The 22,330-nt window shown below is 42.0% G+C and overlaps 1 protein-coding gene across 4 annotated transcripts in view; it reads left to right on the forward strand.

Annotated features, from left to right (window-relative positions):
• LOC306641830 (quinone oxidoreductase-like protein 2) overlaps positions 1-15,210 on the forward strand; it is a 28,950-nt gene extending 13,740 nt beyond the window's left edge. For 3 of the 4 annotated variants that reach the window (XR_013758302.1, XR_013758303.1, XR_013758304.1), the window contains 3 exons: positions 134-362; positions 9,199-9,383; positions 14,022-15,210. Coding sequence is in view for 1 of the 4 variants with exons in the window: in XM_079107092.1 (XP_078963218.1) it covers positions 134-362; positions 14,022-14,090 (298 nt within the window). In the remaining 3 variants the exon portion in view is untranslated. The remainder of the gene's footprint in view (positions 1-133; positions 363-9,198; positions 9,384-14,021) is intronic. The other variant, XM_079107092.1, reaches the window with a different exon arrangement.
• Positions 15,211-22,330: the final 7,120 nt, after the last annotated feature.

The raw sequence follows: 22,330 nt of genomic DNA on the forward strand, positions 1-22,330 counted from the left end.
CCAATTGTTTGTGAGGGCTTGGGTTTCTCCACATTCTTCCCACACGTGCTATTTGCTGTTATTTTTTTCATAGTAGCCATCCTAATGGGGACAGATAACCATTGTATCTCACAGTTCTTTTCTTGCCCCTCAGCCTGGCGTGGGAGGGCAGGATGGTGGTGCTGGGGTTTGCTGGAGGAAGTATCGCCTCTGTACCAGCTAACCTGCTGCTCCTGAAGAACATCTCTGCCATGGGCCTGTACTGGGGTCGGTACCAGGAGCAGGACTTCCCCGTCTTCTCCAGGAGCCTGTCGTCGGCACTCCAGTACCTGCAGCAAGGGCGCATCTGGCCGCACGTGGGGTCCGTGTTCAGGCTGGAGGAGGTGAGGCTTGCTTTGGGAACATGCTTCAGGTGAGGCTAAGGCCAGGAGAGAGTCTGTGCGGCTCTGCTGGCTGGTTGGCCTCTGGCTGCTGTACATGCTCCTTTTATGGACCGAACAGGCGAAAATGCAGCAGCAGGTTGTGGGTTTCGTGGCTTCTGGGCCACAGGGTTTCTGCCAGTCTTCTGGGTTGATGGCTGTCAACTCAGGCCCAGCGTGAAACTGAATTTTGAGAACTTTATCTGTGTACTGGTGTCTCGAACAGAGGAACGGTACGATACTCTATGAAATAATTTACACATGCTAATGTGAACCTTGAACGCCACACACAAGCCTAAGAGGGAGGGCTCTACTTGACCTTTGATTTTCAAACACAGACGCTTTCAAAGTACAACCCGATAGTCTATGCTGGGCTTCTGTGGGCAGGACACTAAATCGTGCCTGGCATCAGGGGACTGTAAATCATCCATTAGTCACTGTAGTTGGCTTTTCTGGCTCTTCACTCCCTTTTTTCATTCCCCCACAGTCTCATTAATGTGGCTTTGACTTCCTCCAAAGTGTGATTCTGCGTATGCATATGCAATGTGGTTGTGAGTGCAGATCTGTTAGGCGTTCACGGTGAAGTCTTTATTATTTTTTGGCTGAATTTGTTTCAATGTTCAAAAAACTGTTTGGTAGCTCTAGTCAGCCATAGATGGAGCCTGGGTTTGGTCAAGTGCAGATGCAGTAGAGCTCAAGCGGTCAGGGCCAGACCTGCTTGCCAACCTTCCAGTTTTATGGCTTTTGCTGTGATGAGGCACCTTCTTTCCATACTCATTTTATTTCCTTTTTGATCTTTTTGGTGTGTGAGTCAAAAAGAAAGTATGTGTTGGTGAAGGGGACCTGAGTGGCCATCAGGACACTGGCTGGTTCTAGCTCAGCTTGGCCCCTCTTGCCACTCTGGGTAAGTCCCTTTGCTCTGGGCTTTCCATTTCCATGGCTCTAGAATTAGGGCGAAGGATGTTGCTGGTGGCTCTCGGATCAGGGGTCAGGAGCCACAGAGGGATGGTGGGCAGGTATAGACAGGAGCTGCCTGGCCCTGGCACGGTGTCTTCGCCGAGGCCGGAGAAGCTCCACAGCTTTGCTTTTTATTTTTTCATCCTCCTCTCTCTCTCTCTCTCTCTCTCTCTCTCTTAAAAATAGTTTTTTAGTTGGCAATGAACCTTTATTTTATTTATTTATATGCGGTGCTGAGACTCGAACCCTGTGCCTTGCACATGCTAGGCAAGCGCCCTGCCGCTCAGCCCCAGCCCCAGCCCCAGCCCTGGTCCTTCTCTTTTAAGAAGAGCTCTAGAGGCGTAAGTACTTGAAAACCACCACTGTGGAGGCTTTCCAGGTCCCTTGGGCCTTGTGTCTCTTCTCTTCTGTGACCTCTAACCCTAGATCGGCCATACTGGAGGCTGCACCTGCCCTCGAGGAGGACGAGGGAGTGGAGACCAGTGTTGCTGTGAACTGTCTCTCGTCTCCACTGACAGTGTTCAGTGCTGCTCAGGCAGGAATGAAAAAAGGCCCAAGGTGGAGAATGGCTTTAGCTGTCGGCACCCACGTTCCCTCCCCCCTCATTACTTGCCGCCTGTCGCATCTGCCTTCTGCTCTCCCTCGAGGGCTCTGCGCGTGGGGCTTTTATAGCCCCTCTCACTCCCTGACTTCAGCATCATCAGGTGACCCTCGGAGCCAAGGTCCCAGGCACATTTCAAGCTCCTCACCTGCACACCATCCATTCGCCCTTTCTTCTGTTTCTTTCACGATGTAAACTACTTGATATGTAAACCATGTCAGCACTGATATGCTAAGCACTTGGTGGGCACATCCCCTTTAACCTTCAGAAGGACTCTCTGAGGTATGAACCATTTGATCACATTTTACAGATGAAGAAATCAGACTTGCAGAAGCTGAGAAATCTGCTTAATGAGGCGTAGTGAGCGTCAGGGATGGTGCCCAGGCCCTGCTGGCCTCATGCTCAAATCTGAGCTCCTTCCGGCTAGATCACACTCTCTCAAGCATGCGGGGAAGTCACTTCTTCCAAACCTTATTCTGTAGGATGACGTTTATCCATTGATCACAGAATTATCTATGCAAAAGAGCTATCTTGTAATTAAAATGACCAGCACTCTCATGTTTTCCTGAGCAGAACCAGGATTTATGTATTTTTTTTTTAAATGAAGATGATGACATGAATGTATAATTAATTTCACTGAACTTTAAAGCCTGGGTAATTTTTTTTTCTTGTAAATTGGTTAACATACTGGAAACATTATTTGTGAGAACCTGTTTGGGCTTGAAAAATAATCACTAAACTTATAAAATATATGTAATATCAGAAATGCTGGCTCTTCCTAGCTTCTATTTTCTCCTAAATATGCGGCCTTGCGTATTTGACCTTGACAGTTCATACTAATCTGACCACAGACCTGGCACCATAGCTGTTTCATAGGCTGAAGCCACCCTGAACGTCTGCAGCACTGTTTCCCTCTCATTCGTTTGTGGTTCCTTGTTCAGTGCCCACCTTTCCGGGAAAGCGTAGACTCCATGCAGGTGGGCGTGTGCTGCCGGTCCTTTGGTGTCTCCAGGTTCCTGCAGGCATCCCCGGATCTGCTGAATGACTGACTGAGCTCTGAGGTCACCACCACCAGTGTGCAGATGATGGCTGTGGCCAGATTGAACATCTTGGTGCCTTTGTCCTTGTCTGTAGTAATCAGTAATGTACCCTGACTCCCAGGCTGTTTATGATTAAATAAGTTAATATATATAAAAGGAGATAGTGAATTCACTAGCTTTTTAATGCATAAGATGTCATTATTATAAGATATAGGATTGAGCTTTTTCTGTTTCCCAGAACTATAAGACTTTTTGTCTTGACAACCCAGAGGGCAGGATTAAAGCCATAGTCTTCAGATTTTGAATTTGAACTTGAAGTTATTGTTTTCTAAAGGGTCGCATCTGCTTTTGATGAGTGTATCATGAATTAGCCCCGCGATCTGTTCAGAGGATGGCATTGTTTGCATGTGCCAACTCTGCTTTCTGTACGAAGTTGTCCACACACATCTTGACCTGATGCAGCAGGTAAACCTCACAGATCTGAACTTGTCTGTTATGTAGGTCAGGTGAGATCACCACGTGAATAAGTTGTTTGCTTAAAGTTTCCTCTATGTGTCTGTGATACCTGGCTACCTGACTGTACGTATTTGTGAAACGGCTTTTTTAATTCAGACGGTCTACTATTGCCCTTTGATCTAGACCCACTCTCCATTTCAGCTGGGCCCCCACCCCAGACCTTGGTTGCTTGTGTCTTGTCACACTTCTCTGGGGATGGCTCCTCAGCGGCTCCCTGCAGCCCTACCGCCTAGACCACTGTCCCTAGGCTGCCCCTTCTTAAACCACTGAGTGTCTCATGCTTTCCTGGCATGAGGCCTGATCCTAGAGGCAGGGCTTCCATTGGGTTCTCCAGGTGGGGCTACTGCAGCTCTGGTGCAGAGGCTTGATGTGAGTGGACCTGCTGAAGCCTCTGCTTCCCCCCAGACTGAGTCAGGTCTGGGTAACACAGTCCAGAAGTGTGGGGAGTTCACCCCACTGGGAGAGCACTGATGAGTGAAAGACAGATAAGTTGCTCACCTTTTCTCCCCCAGTGGACTGTTCCATGTGGCCTCTCCTTGGAGGTCCCATGAGACCCACAGCCAGCTTGTCTCTCTCAAGCTACAACCAGCTCAGGATGGGCAACACGCCCCCTTGTGGTTTCTTTCTTCCCTTGATTCACTTCCCTTTTACCTCACTCCCTGGAAGTGCAGCCTCATTGAAGCACCGGACACAAGTTTTGATTAGGTTCTCTTTTCTAAGGAATTCAGGTTGACACTTAACTTCAAAACTTAATTTTTGGGTTTAGTAGTACATTGCCTGGTTTCTTTATTAAAGTCAAGTTTATTGAGATGTGATTTACATAGAGTGAATTGACCCCCTTTAGATATGTAGTTCTCCAAGGTTTTTGGCAGTTCTGGGGATTGGCCAAGGGCCTCGCGTGCACGGCCCGTGCTCTACCTCTGAACTACATCCTCAGGCCTAGTTTTTGAACTGGGGTCTCTCTGTGTTGCCCAGACCGTGCTTCAACTCCTGGGCTTAAGCAATCCTCCTGACTCAGCCTCCTGAGTCGCTGGGGCTGCAGACACTTGTCAGTGCACCTGATTCTCTGGGTTTTGGCAAATACGTACAGTCAGGTAGCCACCCCATTGCAGTCAAGATGGGGAACATTTCCATTGCCAGGCTTGGTGGCTCAGATCTATAATCCCAGTTACTCAGGTGGCTGAGGCAGGAGGATCACAGATTCCAGGCCTGCGTGGACAACTTCATGAGACCCTGCCTCAAGATAAAAAATAAAGGGCTGGGTATGAAACTCAGTGGTAGAGTGCCCCTGGGTTCACTCTCCCCAGAACTTCTAAAACTGAAAAGTCTCCATTACCCCAGAAGATTCCCTGTGTCCCATTGTGAGTCATTCCTTTTCCTGCCCCTCAGCCTGTCCCCACCAACCACTGATCTATTTTCTTTCTCTATACGTTTACCTATTCCAGAATGTCATATAAATGGAATCATTTAGCCCATAGCCTCTTTATTTTTATTTTCGGCAGTACTGGGGATTGAACCTGGGTGCTCTACCACTGGGTTACATCCTTAGCCCTTTTTACTTAAAAAATTTTTTTAACATATATTTTTTTGGTTGTGGATGAACCTTTATTTTATTTATTTATTTCTATGTGGTGCTGAGAATTGAACCCAGTACCTCACACATGCTAGGTAAGTGCTTTACCACTGAGCCACAACTTCACCCCTACTTTTTAAAATTTTGAGATAAGTTCTCACTAAGTTGTTGAAACTGGCCCCAAATTTGTAATCCTCCTGCCTCACTCTCCTGCGTAGCTGGGGGAACAGGTGCGCCCCACCACCGCACTCAATTATAGTCTGTGGCTTTTTGAGTCTGGCTCTCTGACTTTGCAAAGTGCTTCTGAAGTTCATCCAGATTGTTGACTGAGTCAGTAATCCATTCCTTTTGATTTTGGAGTAGTATTCCATTGTATGGATGTGCCACTTACCAGTTCATGATCATTTATTTTCAGTTCTTGTTGGTTATGAGTAAACCTTCTATAAACATTTAGATACAGATTTTTGTGTAAACAAAGCGCTTTATTTACTTTAGGACTAAGATTTCTAGATCATATGCTAAGTACACATTTAGCTTTCTCTTTTAAAAAGCTACATGATGTTTAGTAGGCTTTATTCCCACCCTCTACCATCTCCAGATGACGTCATTGGGCGGGAATGATGTAAGGCTGGAGTTTGATTGTAACTGCTTCTAAATGTTGAATTTAAGAGAAATCCATGCAACATCTTAAAAATAACAGATGCTCCTGAGAAAGAGGCAAGGGTCATTGTGTTGGCATCTCTCTCTCTCTGCCTCAGTTACAGTGCTTGTCTTTACATCCTATGATTTTGAAGACAAGGCCACAGTGAGTGCATTCCTTTTAAAGCCCATAGCACACAAGGTTTTCCATTTTGGGGGGGTATTCTGGACTAGAAATTGGTGCTTCAGCTTACAAATATGCCCCAAGTCAAGCTGTTTTAATGTTTTGTGGTTTTGCTTCTGCTGATTTGCTACTGTATGTTTAGCTTTTAATAAACTGTCGATCTCTGTCGCAGAGTGGTTGTACTGTTTCGCCTTCCTGGCAGCAGTATCTGAATATTCTAGTCATTCTGCATCTGTTGGAAGTTGGTATTGTTTTCTTATATTTTAGGCATTCTAATAGGTGTGTGGTGGCATCTTATTGTGGGTTTAACTTGCATTCCCCTAGTGAACAATGATCTGAACTATCTTTTCATAGGCTCATTTGCCTCTGTACCTCCTTTTTGGTGAAATGCCTTGATTAACTTTTCAAAGAAGATTCAGATCATTTTGTATCAGAGTAATGACATGATGAATGTAATTCAGCCATAGCAGTCTATCATTAATCCAAAGCTTTTACCTTGTTATAAACCATCCCACTCAGTGTCAGATGTACATTAATGAATTTATTGTATCCATCGAACCTTCACAGAGTTATTCCATATGCCTGTCAATAGCAAGACTTAGTCCCATCCTTAAGGAATTCAGGTTTTAATTGGAAAGATCTCAGGATAGTGCTATGATAGGGGAAGAGCCAATTTCTAATGGGAAGCATGAATCAGCATGATATATTTAGGAAACTAAGTACTCTGATTATTCCTTCTTGATGAGCTAATTAAAAATTCCAGTAGCAGAACCGTCACATCCTAGAACAAAAGCAATATCCGTATCCTACTGCAAATTCCAGGTTGCATATCTCTGGAGACAAATTTAATTATGGCTTCATCTACAGGCAGAGACCAGGGTGCTGGGGACAGCCTGTATCTAGGCATCCGTTTGGTGCAGCCTCCCTATCTGGAATGCAGTGTGTGAAATACAGGAGGAAAGTGTCCCTAGGCCTCTGAAGTAGCTCTCAAAAGACTGGTTCAAAGCCATGCATTTTACTTTTTAGTCCCTCACTTGGAGCCTTATCACTGGTGTTAAGCTTCCTGTCCTTAACACCACTGGCTGTCTGTTTTCCCAGCCCTGGCAGAAACCACCAGGTAGAAAGGGACAGAGTTGAGCTATTTTTAGAAGCGCCAACAATCCTAATGTAAGAGGCAACAGGACGGGGAGAGGCGATGGAACAGTATGAGATTCTCCAGTCATGGAATGGAAGGATTGTGCTTTCCCCAGGGTGGTGTCTTTTAAGGGAGCTAGAGAAATATATGATACATTGTTAAAAGATTTATATGCAGAATGGCTAAAACAATGAATCTTATGTATAATTGTAATGCACCAGAAGAAAAAAACCAAAAATTAAAATTCATTACTAGTCAATTATTAAAAAAAAAAAAAAAAACAACCCCAAGCTTTAGCACTTGAAGGCACAACTTCCTTTCCTGTTAACATTTATTTGTAGGACAGTCTTCCTTTCCCTAGGGTGCTGGGTGGAGAGTATCACTCTCTCAGATAATACTTAATTTCTCAAGTCTTTTCCATTGTTGGGCTATGATAGATCTCTGGGAAGCAGTGGCTTCTAACTGACGGGGAGAGGGATGGGGGTGAGTCACCTGGTGGTACTCAACAGGGGCTGCAGAGTGTGTCAGGTGTCTGTCCTAGACTTGTTACCTTGCCCTGGATGCCTTGAAGGTGCTCAGATTGGAACGGTCTCTGTAAGGCACAAAGCCCTGCAAGGCGGATGTTTTTGGAAGCAGGGATTTCATGCTGCAGAGAGAGTGCCACCATTGATTTATTTCTCGGCTTATTATTTATTTGGTTTGCTTTTTTAGAGGATCTCAAATGGAAAGGGTTGGTAAACCCTAATCCTCACTTCAAAGCACATACTCACTGTGGACTGTGCAGGCTCATCTTTTGCTGTTTTTTCTGTCGTTTGTGAATGTATTTACGTTCCCCCTTTGCCTGTGTTTTCCACCGCCTCTGCTCACTCTTTTCCTCCCTTCTGGCCAGTCTCTGTAACACGTTTGGTATATATTTTTGATTTGTATTTCCTTGTGAAACACACAGAATCATTTTGTGTGTTAACTTATTTTTCAGTTACATGGTTGGTGGTGTGCTCTTGACCTTGGTCTGTTTCTTAATTTTTCACCCAATGCTGTCTTTAAGATCTGTCTGCACTGCTGTTCCCATAGCTGGGTCACTGCTCCCCATGTCTGTAATAGCACATGGAATACAGCCATCATAGTTTACAAATCCATTCCCTAGTGATAAACTTGGAGGTGGACTAGATTTCTTACACCATAATCAGTATGGTAATGAACAGCTTCATATATGTAAACTTAGGGACTTATGCAAATGCTGCTTTGGGGCTATTTTCCCAGGAGTAGGATTGTGGGGTCACAGGATGTATGCCTATTTAGATTGCCAATTACTTTCTAGCTGACTTGAGCATTTATGTCCCTTCCAGCAGTGCATGAGAATTCTTGTTTATTTGGCACCCTGTTGATACATAGCAATATCCAACTTTCTGCTTTTTGCCCAAATGATAAAGCATAAAGTGGCAACTTATTATTCTAATTTGAATTTCCCTGATTTCTAATGAGTTTAAGCATCTCTTTATATATTTTCCAGCTGGCTGGGGATGTAGCTTAGCAGTAGAGCATCTGCTTAGTGTGTGTGAAACCCTGGATTTAATCCCTGGCACAGATGTGTGTGTGTGTGTGTGTGTGTGTGTGTACACACTCACTATTCGGGTTTCCCATGCTTTGAATTGCAATTTAGTCCCCTTATGTAGTTTTCTGTTTGGGAGCCTTATCTTTTTCTTACTAACTTGTGAAAGTTTCACATGTAATTTGTGCTTCTCAAACTGATATGCATGGAAAACACCTGGGGATCTTGTTAGGATTCAGATTGTGATTCAGTAAAGGTTGATGGAGCTCAAGATTGTACACATCTAATAAGCACCCAGATCGTGCAGAAGCCTAGGGTCCTTTGAGTAGCCAGTTCTGGATGTTGGTCTGAGGTTTTGCAAAAGACTTCTAAGTTTGTCACACTGTTGCCACTTTTGTCTAGATTTAATGTAATCATGTAGCATTTTGCTGTAAGGTTATGTTATTGGAGACTTCTTTCAGAAGTCCTTCATTATCCCTGAGTCACAGTGACTTTCTTCTCTATTAACCTTGTCGGTTTTTTTCTTTTCTTTTCTTCTTTCTTTCTTTCTTTCTTTCTTTTTTTCTTTTTTTCTTTCTTTCTTTCTTTTTTTTTTTTTTTGCTGAGGTGGGACCTTGCTCTGTTGCCCAGGCTGGCCTTGAGCTCCTGGATTCAAAGGAGCCTCCTGCCTCAGCCTCCCAAGTAGATGGAACTCTAGGCACTGACTGCCACACCTGGTTTCCTTTATAGTTTTATGTCATACTTCAGGATTTACTATTTACAAAGTCTCCTTTGCATTGGGTGCACATCAGGTAATGAATTGTTTTTTCTTCTTATAGCAAGTCAGTTTTCCCAGTATCAAATAGTCCACTGTTTTCCCACTGATTTATGGTGCTACCTCCAAGTGATATGGAGGAGTAACACTTACACCTTTGTTCTTTCTTTTCAAATTTGACTTAGTTATTTGAAACTCTTTGTTCTTTTAACTAAATTTTACAATAAATTTGTTTAGTTTCTTAACAATTCTTGCTGAATGAAACTGTTTTGGTTTTTTTATACTAATTTAGAGGAAATTAATATTTTTACAATCTTCTCTCATCTGTGAACAGGGATAAATCACCACTTATTAAGATCTTTCATGTCTCTTAATGGGGTTTAAAGTTTTTCTTTATAAGGTCTTGGGAGTTATTCTTTATATCTATTACAAATACTTTATTGTTTTTTGTTGCTTTTGAGAACAATATTTTATTTGTTATTTTGTAAGTTGATTATTTTTGATGTAGGGAAGTGTCAGTAATTTTTATATTTTTTAAAATTTTTAATTATTTTTTATATATGACCGTAGAATGTATTTTGACATATCATATCATACATGGAGTATAACTTCCCATTCTAGTGGTTGTACATGATGTGAGTTATACTGGTCATGTATTCACATATGAACAGAGGAAAGTTATGTCCAGTTCATTCTACTGTCATTCCTACTCCCATCCCCCTCCCTTCCCTTCATTACCCTTTGTCTAATCCAAAGTACTTCTATTCTTCCCTCCCATCCCCTTATTGTGTGTTAGCATCAGCATATCAGAGAGAATATTCGGCCTTTGGGTTTTTGGGGGGATTGGCTTATTTCGCTTAGCATGATAGTCTCCAGTTCCATCCATTTACTGGCAGATGCCATAATTTTATTCTTCTTTATGGCTGAGTGATATTCCATTGTGTATATATACCACATTGTCATTATCCATTCATCTATCAAAGGGCACCTAGGTTGGTTCCACAGCTTAGCTATTGTGAAATGAGCTGCTATGTGGCTATGCCACTATAGTAAGCTGATTTTAAGTCCTTTGCGTATATGTTGAAGAGTGGAATAACTGGGTCAAATGGTGGTTCCATTCCAAGTTTTCTGAGGAATCTCCATACTGCTTTCCATAGTGGGTTGTACCAATTTGCAACCCCACCAGCAAAGTATAAGTGTACCTTTTTTCCCACATCCTCATCAACGTTTATTGTTACTTGTATTCTTGATGATTGCCAATCTGACTGTATTGAGATGGAATCTCAGTGTAGTTTTAATTTGCATTCTCTAATTGCTAGAGATGTTGATCGTTTTTGCATATATTCGTTGACCATTCATATTTCTTCTGGGAAGTGCCTGTTCAGTTCCTTTGCCATTTATTGATTGGGTTATTTATTTATTTATTTTTTGGTGTTAAGTTTTTTGAGTTCTTTGTATGTCCTAGAGATTAACGCTCTATCTGAGATGCAGGTGATAAAGATTTTCTCCCATTCTGTAGGCTCTTTCTTCACGTTCTTGATCGTTTCCTTTGCTGTGAAGAAGCTTTTTAGTATAAACTAATTTCGTATTTCATAGTCCTGATGACCTTTCTTATTTGCTTATTCTTTTATTAGCTTTTCTGTGCAGATAATGATACTTTTTATGATTATTATCTTTTATTAAAACTTCTGATTTCTGCATAAATGAAATTATATTTGCATTATCTGCAAATAATACTTTGTATATTCCATTTTTTTAATTTCATTTTTTGCATTTATCACTTAATTTATTAAAAAATCAATAGACATTTTTGAGCAGTTTCAAGCACAAGAAAAATTCAGCATTGAGGGTTCTCACGTATTCCCTCTTTTACGCCCTAACTTTCCACTCTTATTAATACCTTGCACTGGTATTGTATATTTGTTGGAACTGATGAATCAATATTGATACATTGAAGGTATTAATTAAAGCCCATAGTTTGCATTAGAGTTCACTTTTTGTGTTGTACAGTTCTGTGGGTTTTGCCAAGTGTATAATATCCTGAATCTACTATTACATATCATACAGAATAGCTTCACTGCACTAAAAGATCCCTTGAGCTCCATATGTTCATCCTTATCCCCGCTCCTGAGTCTGTCAATCACTGTTCTTCTTAGTGTCTCTCTGGTTTTGCCTTCTCCTGAATGTCATATGGTTGAATTCGTATGATATGTATCCTTTTCAGATTGTCTTCTTTCATTTAGCAGTCTGCATGTAAGGTTCTTCCATTTGTGTTTTGATAGTTCATTTCTTACTGAATTCTAGTCCATTGCAAAGCTGTACTAGCTGGCTTTTCCATCCACCTGCTGAAAGACATTTTGTCTTGCCTGTTTTGGCAATTGTGAATAAAGTTGCTGTAACGTTCCGGTGCATGTTTTTGTGTGCACTTAAGTTTTCAATTCCTGTGGGTTAAATATCTACGAGTGTGATTGCTGGATTGCATGGTTAAGGGTATCTTCAGTTTTGTAGGAAATTGCTCTGCTGTCTTCCAAAGTAGTTGTACCATCCTGAACGTCTGCTAGCAGTGAGAGTTCCTGTTGCTCTACATTCTCACCATCATTTGGTGTTAGTGTTTTGAATCTTAGCTATTTTGATAGGTGGGCAGTGGTCTCTCATTGCTGTTTTAAAAAAAAATTATTTTTTAATTTTTTGCGGACTGCATTTTGATTCATTGTACACAAATGGGGTACATCATTTCATTTCTATGGTTGTACACGATGTAGATTCATACCATTCACGTAATCGTACATGTACATAGGGTAATGATGTCTGTCTCATTCCATGATTTTTCATACCCCCTCCCTCTCATTTCCTTCTATATAGTCTAAAGTTCCTCCATTCTTCTCTCACTCCCCACCCCCCCACCCCCATAATATATCATTATCCACTTATCAGGGAAAACATTTGGTCTTTGATTTTTTTGGGATTGGCTCATTTCACTTAGCATGATATTCTCCACTTCCATCCATTTATTTGCAAATGCCATATTATTTTCCTTTATGGCTGAGTAATGCATTTTCTCTTCCCTAGTGATGTATTACATTAAGTGTCTTTTTATATGCGTATTTGCCATCTGTGTATCTTCTTCGGTGAGGTGTCTGTTCAGACCTTTGCCTTTTAATTGTATTATTTTCTTGAGTTTTAAGAATTCTCTGTATGTATTAGACACAAATCCTTTGTTAGATATGTTTTGCAAAGTTTTTCTCCCAGCCTATGCCTTGCTTTTTTTTTTTTTTTGCGGTGCTGGGGATCGAACCCAGGGCTTTGTGCTTGCAAGGCAACTACTCTACCAACTGAGTTATATCCCCAGCTCCTATGCCTTGTTTTTTAAAATCTTTTAACAATCTCAATTTTAACCAAGCTGGCTTACCACATTTTCACCCCCATGTATTATACTTTTGGTGCTGCATCCAAACCTTATTGCTGAGCCAAAGGTGACCTAGATTTTTTTCTATGTCTTTTTTCTAGATATTTTATGGTTTTGCATTTTGCATTTAGGCCTCTGATCCATTTCAGGGTAATTTTTATGAGCGGTATAAGGCCTGAATATAGATTTTTTTTTTGCATGTGTGTATCCAGTTTTTCCAGCACTATATATTAAAACATTTTTTTGTAGTTGTAGATGTACAGCATGCCTTTATTTATTTATTCACTAATTTATGTTTATATGGTGCTGAGGATCAAACCCAGTACCTCACACATGCTAGGCAAGTAAGTGCTCTGCAACTGAGCTACAGCCCAGCCCTCCACCACTATATTTTGAAAAGACTGTGCTTTCTCCATTGAGTTGCTTTTACTCCTCTGTCAAAGATCAGTTGACTGTATTTATGTAGGCCTATTTTGGGGACATCTCTTCAGTTCCATTAATCCGTTTTTTAATTTTTTCACCAGTATCACACTGTCTTGATCACTGTAGCCGCTTTTTGTTTTATAACCTTGCATTTTTGAAAAAAAATTTGCAGTTGATTATAATCTCAGTTACATAAGAAATAGGACAATTTCAATAAAAGATTAGAATCACAAAACATTCTAGTTTTTATTCTTCTGCCAGAGGCTCCATTCTTTCTAAAGCTGGAACACTTCTGAAGTGGGACAGCTGGAAGGGAGCTGTTACAGTAGAGTGGGGACCAGCCTGTGGCCTCCACCTGCTCACATTTATCTGACAGCATTGAAAATGATAGGGAGCGGGCTGTGATGACACTTGCCTATAATCCTAGTGGCTTGGGAGGCTGAGACAGGAGGATCGCAAGTTCAGCCAGCCTCAGCAACTGAGCAAGGCCCTAGGCAACTCTGTGAGACCCTGTCTCAAAATAAAAAATAAAAAAAGGGCTGGGGATGTGGCTCAGTGGCTAAGTGCCCCTGGGTTCAATCCCTGGTACCAAAAAACAAAACAAAACAAACAAACAAAAATATCCCAAAAGAAAATAAAAGGGAGAAATACCAAGGGTAGGTTATTCTTAGCTATTATCATTATCCTTTATATTCATGGTGATTATTTAGGTAGCATTGAATAGTTAGTTTATTGGCAATGTTTCTGAATACTTTAGCCATTTTAATAACTGAACTGTCAAGAGACATTTGTTGGAATATACATATGTGCAAGTCTGACTATATTTTTGTTTTATTTTATTTTTAGGTCAATGATGCCTTCCTTCACGTGATACAGCGCAAATCCACGGGCAAGGTTCTTCTCTCTCTTAAATAAATCCTTACCTCCACACCAAACTCGGCATGTCTGAATCCAAACTCGCCACCTTGCCCCCAAACCTGATTTCCTCCTGGGTCTCTAAAGGTGTTACCACCTTCTTTACTAATCCAGGTTTAAAACTGGCTCTGGTTTCTTACCACTTATGATTGGTGTGACCATAGAAGAGAGGACTTGGACCTTTTTGAGAGTGAAAGGGTGCCATTAGTAATCACACCAGATACAGGTGTCCTCGTCAGCAGAATGCTCATCCTGTATAAAATGCATTCACTGCCAGTCTGCAGTCCCACCCTGAGGTCTCTCTCACCTCCAGATCCTCCCTTCTGATCTGATTGATTGTCTTATCTGTTTCCAGCAGTCTTCTCACTGGCTTCCTTCACAGAGTTATTGTGAGCAATACAGGTAGGGATTGGGGAATGCACCTAACATGTAGTAAGGGTTTAGCAATATGAAAGTCATTTGCAGATTACTTTCATTCTTTCTTTCCTCCTTTCCCAGTATATTGTAAGTTCCTTGGGAGCAAGTATCATGTCTGATTCATGTTTGTGACTTCCCATACTACCTCCCATAGTGAGTGAACCTGGGTAAGCATGCAATTGAATTTGAATGACCTGAAACTCTTAAATCATAGGATTAAATTAAGAATATGTTGCCCTGGAGACAACCCAAATGTCCATCAGTTGGTGAATGGATAAATAAAATATGATCTGGACACACTGTGGAATATTATTCAGCCTTAAAAAGGAATTAAACTCAGATACTGGCTACAACATGGATGAACCTTGACAGAGTTACATGTGAAATAAGCCAAATGCAAAAAGACAAATACTCTGTGATTCCACTTATATGAGAACCTAGAAGAGTAAGATTTGTAGAGATGGAAAGTTGAATAGTGGTTTCCAGGGGGAGAGGAAAATAGGGAGTTGTTGAATGGATGTTGGGTTTGGTGTGGGAGGGTAGAGAGGCTTCCAGGTGATGGTTGTGTTCCAGGGGGAAATGTACTCAATGCTTCTGAAATGTACTTGTAAAAATGGTTAAAATGGAAAAAAAGGTTAAAATTAAAAATGGCGAAAATGGTTAATTTTGTTGTTTTACCATAAAAAAAAAAAAAAAAAAAGAACGTGTTACCGTCACTTCTAAGTGAATTGATTTAGGAAATAGAGTATGTACGAGTGCTGAGTTCAGATGGCAGGAAGCTGTGGTCTCGGCCCTCGTCCTGTTGTGTGGGGAGAGGTCCTGTACTTTCTGCCTGGTGCTCAGATGGTCCTTGGTGGTTGGACTTAGATTTTCCCACCTTATGATGGTGTGAACGCCATATTCATTTAGTAGAAATCTGACTTCAAATTTTGAATTTTGGTCTTTTCCCTCTCCAGCAGTGCGATGCTGTCTTGTGATGCTGCACAGAGGCAGCAGGTCACAGCACCCAGTCTGCCCCTTGACCCCGCGGGTAACCACAGACACCCTGCTGAGTTGATGTCCTGTAGGTCAGGTCTTAACACATTTACAAAAAAATTACTTATTTGTAATTTGTAATTTATTTATTTGTTTACAGACTGCATTTTGATTCATTGTACACAAATGGGGTACATCATTTTGTTTCAATGGTTGTGCACGATGTAGATTCATACCATTTGCATAATCATACATGTACATAGGGTAACGATGTCTGTCTCATTCCATGATTTTCCATACCCCACTCCCTCTCATTTCCTTCTACATAATCTAAAGTTCCTCCATTCTTCTCTCACTCTCCACCCCCCACCCCCATTATATATCATCATCCACTTATCAGGGAAAACATTTGGCCTTTGGTTTTTTGGGATTGGCTTATTTCACTTAGCATGATATCCTCCTCTTCCATCCACTTATTTGCAAATACCAAAATATTACTCTTCTTTATGGCTGAATATTATTCCATTATGTATATATACCACTGTTTCTTTATCCGTTCATCTGTTGAAGGGCATCTAGGTTGGTTCCACAATCCAGCTATTTTTAACTTAAGGATCTTTTTAATCTGTGATGGGTTTGTGGACAACCGCATTGTAAGTTGAGCATCTCTGTTCCTCCCATCGCATGAGTGATAATCAGCAAGGAGGAAGCGGGCCAGGGTGGAAACAGTATCAGTCGCAGCAGCCATGTGGGAACCTGTGCCCACTCTTGAGGAGGTGGTAAGAGTTTTTGCTTTCTGTTAAGTACCTCAGACCATTTAAAAACACCTGTCTTCTCTGGATCTTGCTGCCAAAAGATTTTTTTTTTTTTTTTTTTTAAGAATAGAATTGTAAAATAAGGATGAACATTTGGGGAAAGAATCTGAAACCTGAACAATAGAGGAAGGAGGAGGGGGAAATGGCAGGGAAACCCTTCAGTATCTCCCGTGGGCCCACGCGGTGCTCCCTCGCGGTGCTCCCTTGCGGTGCTCCCTCGCGGTGCTCCCTGGCGGTGCTCCCGCGCGGTGCTCCCTGGCGGTGCTCCCGCGGGCCGGGCCCAGGCTGCCTCGCCTCCTGGGGGCCTTGGCCCCGGGCCCTCTAGTGGCTTGACTCCCTTCGCCTGCTTTTCCCACCCTGCTTCATCCTCATGGGAGCTTTTTGTACATTTAAATGCAAGTTGGTTTTTAAACATCTGCAGAAGCTCCACTTTGAGGGCGATTCTAGACGCTCCCCTGGCGTCGGTGCAGAGGCTCGCGGGGAACCCAGGGAGACAAGTCGGAAGGGGAGAGCTCCAGAGCCCGGCCGGGCCGCCTCTCCACTGCACAGAGCGATGGAGATGGAACGTCCCCAGCTCACTGATGTCAAAATGACTTAGATCAAAAGCAGCCGTCATCCAGGCGAGTGGACTTCTTCCCATGTAACAAGCACTGGTTGGAACCCCTCATGACTCCTCGCCCTGCCTGTCTTCCTGTTTCATGGGAATGATTTGATCTGAAAGCATTTGACTCACATTTTAGTCATTGTTTGGTGGCTCTACCATCTGAGCCATTAGTCTGAAAAAAGAATCAATGCGGCTCCAAGTGACAGTATGGATTCTCAACCCGCAGTCGCCCCGGCGCTCTGGTAGGTGGGTGCCAAGGCTCACGCCCACACACCTGCCTTTCCCTTCTCAGGACCCTGGCCGTCCACCTGCACATGCTTCCAGCCACCCAAGGGAAGATTCTATCACCCCTCCCAGCAGCTCCGTCCTGCTCCTTCCTCTGACCTGTGGGTTTATCTTGAGCTGGGTGAAGATGAAAGCTTTGCTATTTGGCAAGTGAAGGGAAATAGGGATGCCTTCCCACCCTCACCTGTATTTAACAACAAGTAAACTAGGAAAGTTTCACGCTGGTACTTCCTTCCCTTATTTTTCCTTCTAAGATTGTAAAAGGGAATCAAAGAGCCGTGTTTTTTCACCATCTGTTTTGTTTATACAAGTCACCTGAGACGGACACCTAATTGAATAAATCCTGGCTGGTCCTGCCGTGCTCTTCATCACCAGAGCTGATTGCTAAAATGAAAATCTGAATCGGCTCTGTGCTGGTTTCTGGAACTTTATCATTGTTGAGGAATTAAGAACAAAAGTGGTCCCCCTCTTTTTAACTGTCCTTAGAAATGGCCAGTTTTCTGAACTTTTGTGAGTGGTATCATTATTTTAAAAACCTTATTTTTAAAGGTAATTACAATAATATTACATGGTCACTGAAGAAAGTCAAGCCACCCAGAAGTTTATGAGTAGAAATTGTGATCCTGTTTTGTTCTACCCTATCTCATTCCCATTCTCCAAGGAAATCACTGTAAGCAGTGTGGTGTTAGTCTCACAAACCTTTGAAAGCATACACATACTTTACACACAGAGGTTCTTTTTAAAGTCAGGATGTTTGTGTGTATATATAGTTTTGAAAATAGTATGCACACTGTTCTATAATGCATTGGATACTTTCTATCACTGAGCTATATCTTTGGTCCTGATGTGCTGTTTTTAATCAATAATCTATCATTGAATGTTGTTGATGTTAGTAAATACAGAGTAATCTCACTCAGTCTTTTTAGCAGCTGCTTGGTATTCCATAGTGAGGAGGTATAAAGTATGTAATCCTGTCCTTAGGAGTGGACTTATTCACCTAAAAACTTACTTATCTGCCAAACTCAGCCCAGCACAGGGATATATAGTGAGCAAAAGCTATAAATCTAGTGGGGGAGACAGATGTTAGTCAACTACACAAAACCAGGCTCACCTGGGCCAGGTAAGGCATAATAGGGGGAGGGGGTCAAGGAGGGCCTTCCTGAAGACAGTGTCTTGAAGAATCCCTCCAGCTATAGTGAGGGAAAGGGATTGGAGAGGAACAGACCAGTGAAGAGCCCATTTAAGTCCAATGAGAGATCTTCATAGCTTGGACTATGATGATGGTCCTGGGGAAGGAGAGAAGTGGACAGAAAGGAAAGCTATGCAGGAGATAAAAGTGAAGGGACCTGAGGGTAGACTGGAGATAGGGGCAGGGAGGAGGGGGGAGAGGAAAGTGTCCACATGACTCTTAACTTTCTGGATATGTTTGAGAGGAGGAATATCAAAAGAGAATTGGGTTTTGGCAGCAAAGAAAGGTATTATGAGGCAGAAGATTAAGTTTTGTACATTTTTACATTAATTAAATTTTGAGGTATCCGAGAGGAGTCTTTTATCCTCTTGGTGCTCAGGAGAGAGGTGTTTCCTGGAGATACATATTTGGGAGTCATTTGCGTGGTGTGGCTGAGATTACCCGCGGAAGAGTTTGTGGAGTAAGAAAGGAAGAGGGTTTAGATCAGCCATGAACACCTTTCTTTTCAGTACAACTGCAAACTATTTCAAGGTTGTGCTGTAGACCACTGAAAGGGACTTAGAGAGGGGGAGGTTTGGAAAGTAAGTGACAATTGATTAAAAGAAAGGATGTACCACACTGTGGCTAAGGTATCATCTTCCTGCTGAGGGGCCAGGGACCCAGCTCTAATTCCAGCCCTTTGATCTTGGGCTACACTCACCTTTTAATTTTTTCTCATGTGAGAAATAATAGTATTTTTTTTCTACCTTGCATGGTTCATGAGGGGTGAATGAGATGATATACATGAAAGTGCTTTGAAAAATCGTCATTTTCATAAAGGATTACAAACTCATTAGTCAGTTTTCTACTGCTGTGACAAAACACCTGAAAGAAATCATCTTAAAAGGAAAACATACTTATTTTTGCTCACAGTTTCAGAGATTTTAGCCCATGGTCACTTTTTTCCATTGTTTCTGGGCCTATGGTGAGGCAGAACATCATGGCTGGGACCACTTGGTAGAGCAAAGCAGCTCACCCCATGCAGCCAGGAAGCACAGAGATAGAGAAAGTGAGAGTGAGAGGAAGGGGCAGAAGATGAATACAGTGTTCAAGGGGTTGCCCCTAAGGACTTACGTTTTCCAACTAGACCCCATCCTGAATTTCTACCATATTGTGAATTATGAATCCACCAATGAATTGATCCACCAATAAGGTTAGAGCTCTCATGATCAATCACCTTCCACCTCTGGACAGTGCTGCACTGGGGACCAACTCTTGACACAATGAGCTTATGGGGACATTTTAAGTCTGGACCGTAATAGCAAGGTTACCTTGTACCAGTGTGTTTAAATTCATAAAATGTCTATTTTTCAGTATATGCTGAGCTGACACTGAACAAAAGAATTGTTTGATTTTTAAAGATGTCTCTCAAATATTTTTACATTTTAGCTAAGGTCAGTGTGCTCTTCTATACAGAATAATAGACAAAGTGATGGGGGCCTGATGGTCTGATGTACTTCAAAGACATGCAGAGCCAGACAAAGTCTACAGAAGGACAACTCATTTGATCAAGATAGTAGAGAGCTTTTTCTTTCTTTCATTCTTTTTTTTTTTTTTTTTTAAGGGATGATAAAGAATTAGGACTCTTGAGTCCGGAAAGACACAGCTTAAGAGAGGAATATGATTTAAAATGATAAAATAATGAAAATCATAGGATAAAAACATGAACTTATTAAATCCCAGAGCATAAGAACTAGGGACAACTTTTATCATGCTAGGGAAATAGTTTTATGGCAAAGTAAAAATAACACTCTTCACACAGGAATAGTAAGCATATAGCACCTAACTAGTCTCAAAGTTTGCTGGGATCAAAATCAAATATTATAAGAGAAAGATTTATATTGTTGGAGAATAAATTCATAGCAGATTATAAAGTGAAACTAAAGTCATTCGGTTAAATCTCCCTAGTCTTGGAGGATATTACAGGGAGGAACCGTGAAGCTTTCCTGTCCCTGTGTGACATCCCTTATCCAAATCTGGATTCCTGATTGGACCTGCTAGAGAACAGGGGACACAGAATTTGGGCTCAGAGGGCCTCCCTGCAAGTATTACCTCTGACCCTAGAGAGTCACTTCTAAGTACCTCAGATCCCTCCTATGTTAAAAAGGGGATGAGGGCAACATTAAACAACATTAAAACCTGCCTAACTATTGTGAGAGGTTCAAATGAAGTGATGTTTCTGGAAGTGCTTTGTCATTGATAAACAGATATTATCCTTATGGACACAAGAATTTCCTTTTGTCTTAGTATTTCCAGTTCTGTGCCCTCCAGATGGGTGGATCTTCACCTTGTGCTTCCTGGTCCTGACCTCCTCAGGGATTATATTTACCAACTTGAAAATAAAAGAGAGGACAGAGGACAGGGAACACTCCCTGGTCCTCTAGGGAGGTGGAGAATGCAGACACCTCTCTTCTCAGCATCTTTCCCCCTCTGTGCAGATCTGGTGGGAGAACTAAAGGTAGGGAGAACTTTGCAAACATCTCTTTTCTCCTTTGGATGTTAAGGTGGTGCTAATGCTTTGGATATGAGGTGTCCCCAGAAGCACCAGTATTAATGCAGGAATATTCAGAGATGAAATGATTAGATCATTGGAGTTACAACCTAATCCATTCTAGTTTGATGGACTAACTGGGTGGTAACTGAAGGTAGGTGGGGTCTGTCTGGAAAGGTGGGTCACTGGGGGTGTGCCCTGGAAGGTGGATCTTCCCTGTGGTGCCTTCCCACTTCTTTCTGCTTCCTGGTTACCATGAGGTGAGCAGCTTTCCTCTGTGGTTCACTTTTGTCATGATGTTCTGCCTCACTTTGGATCCAGAACAATGAAGTCAGCTGACCATGGACTAAATCTCTGAAACTAAGCTAAGATACATTTTTCCTCTTTGAAGTTGTTCTTGTCAGGTATTTTGGTCACAATGATGCAGAGCTGACTAACACAGAAACTGGTACTGAGAAGTATTATCATTGATATGATTAACCTGATGATGTGGTTTAGAAATCTTTGGAATTGTTTGCAAGAGAAGTTTGGAAAACTTTGGAGATGCAGACCTGAGAAGTCTTAGAATGTTAAGTAGAGCTCAATGGGCAATTATGGTGGCAGCTCAGAAGACCAGAATGTCAATAGGAATGAGGACAGTAAAGACTGTGCTCATGAGGTTTCAGAGGGAAATGAAGACTTTCTTAGGAGTTGGACTGTAGGTCACATCTGTCACATTCTGCCAAAGAACTTTACATTTTTTACCTGCCTGAGACTTTCTGTGTGCCAAATTTAAAGGTGATGGACTAATGAACCTGGTAGAAGAAATACCAAGCACAGAATTCAGGCAGTAGCATAGATATTGTTGGCAGTAGTTAAGCAAATTTGCTGTGAGAATTTGGAGCAATAAGTGAGGAGAACTTTTAAAAATTTGCAATTTGGCCAGAAAAGTGTATGTAAAACTGGGGCCAAGGAAGGTTTGTTGTTGAAGAGATTACAGCCACTAAAGGAATACTAAGTACTTTGCACAAAGACAATAGGAAGGGTGCCTTGGAGGCATCTTAGACCACACCCATCATAGACTTAAGGGTATAGAAGTAAAAATTATTTGAGAAGAGACCACGGGGTCAATCTACTTGTACAGAGGGGACTAGGAAGTTGTTTCACTAGGCTCAGTTTCACCAGCTTCCCAGAGGCCACTGCAGCTGTGGTGAAAGTGCATTCAGCTACTGCTTGAGCTCGTGGCAGATCTCAGCATCATCCACATGCTGCTGGTTCTGCAGGGATGCAGGATTTTTGAGTTAGTGGGTCATGAAGCTTTCACTGGGATTTCAAAGGAAGACCTGGGAGGCAAGGTGTGGCAAGGTTATAATCCCTGGGGGATGCCCCCGAGAGAGCAGTGTGTGAAGCTATGAGAAGGAAGCCCAAGCTGTAGTGAATAACCCT

The sequence above is a fragment of the Sciurus vulgaris genome (genome assembly GCF_902686455.1).
Source record: "Sciurus vulgaris genome assembly, chromosome: 12".
NCBI classification, from domain to species: Eukaryota; Metazoa; Chordata; class Mammalia; order Rodentia; family Sciuridae; genus Sciurus; species Sciurus vulgaris.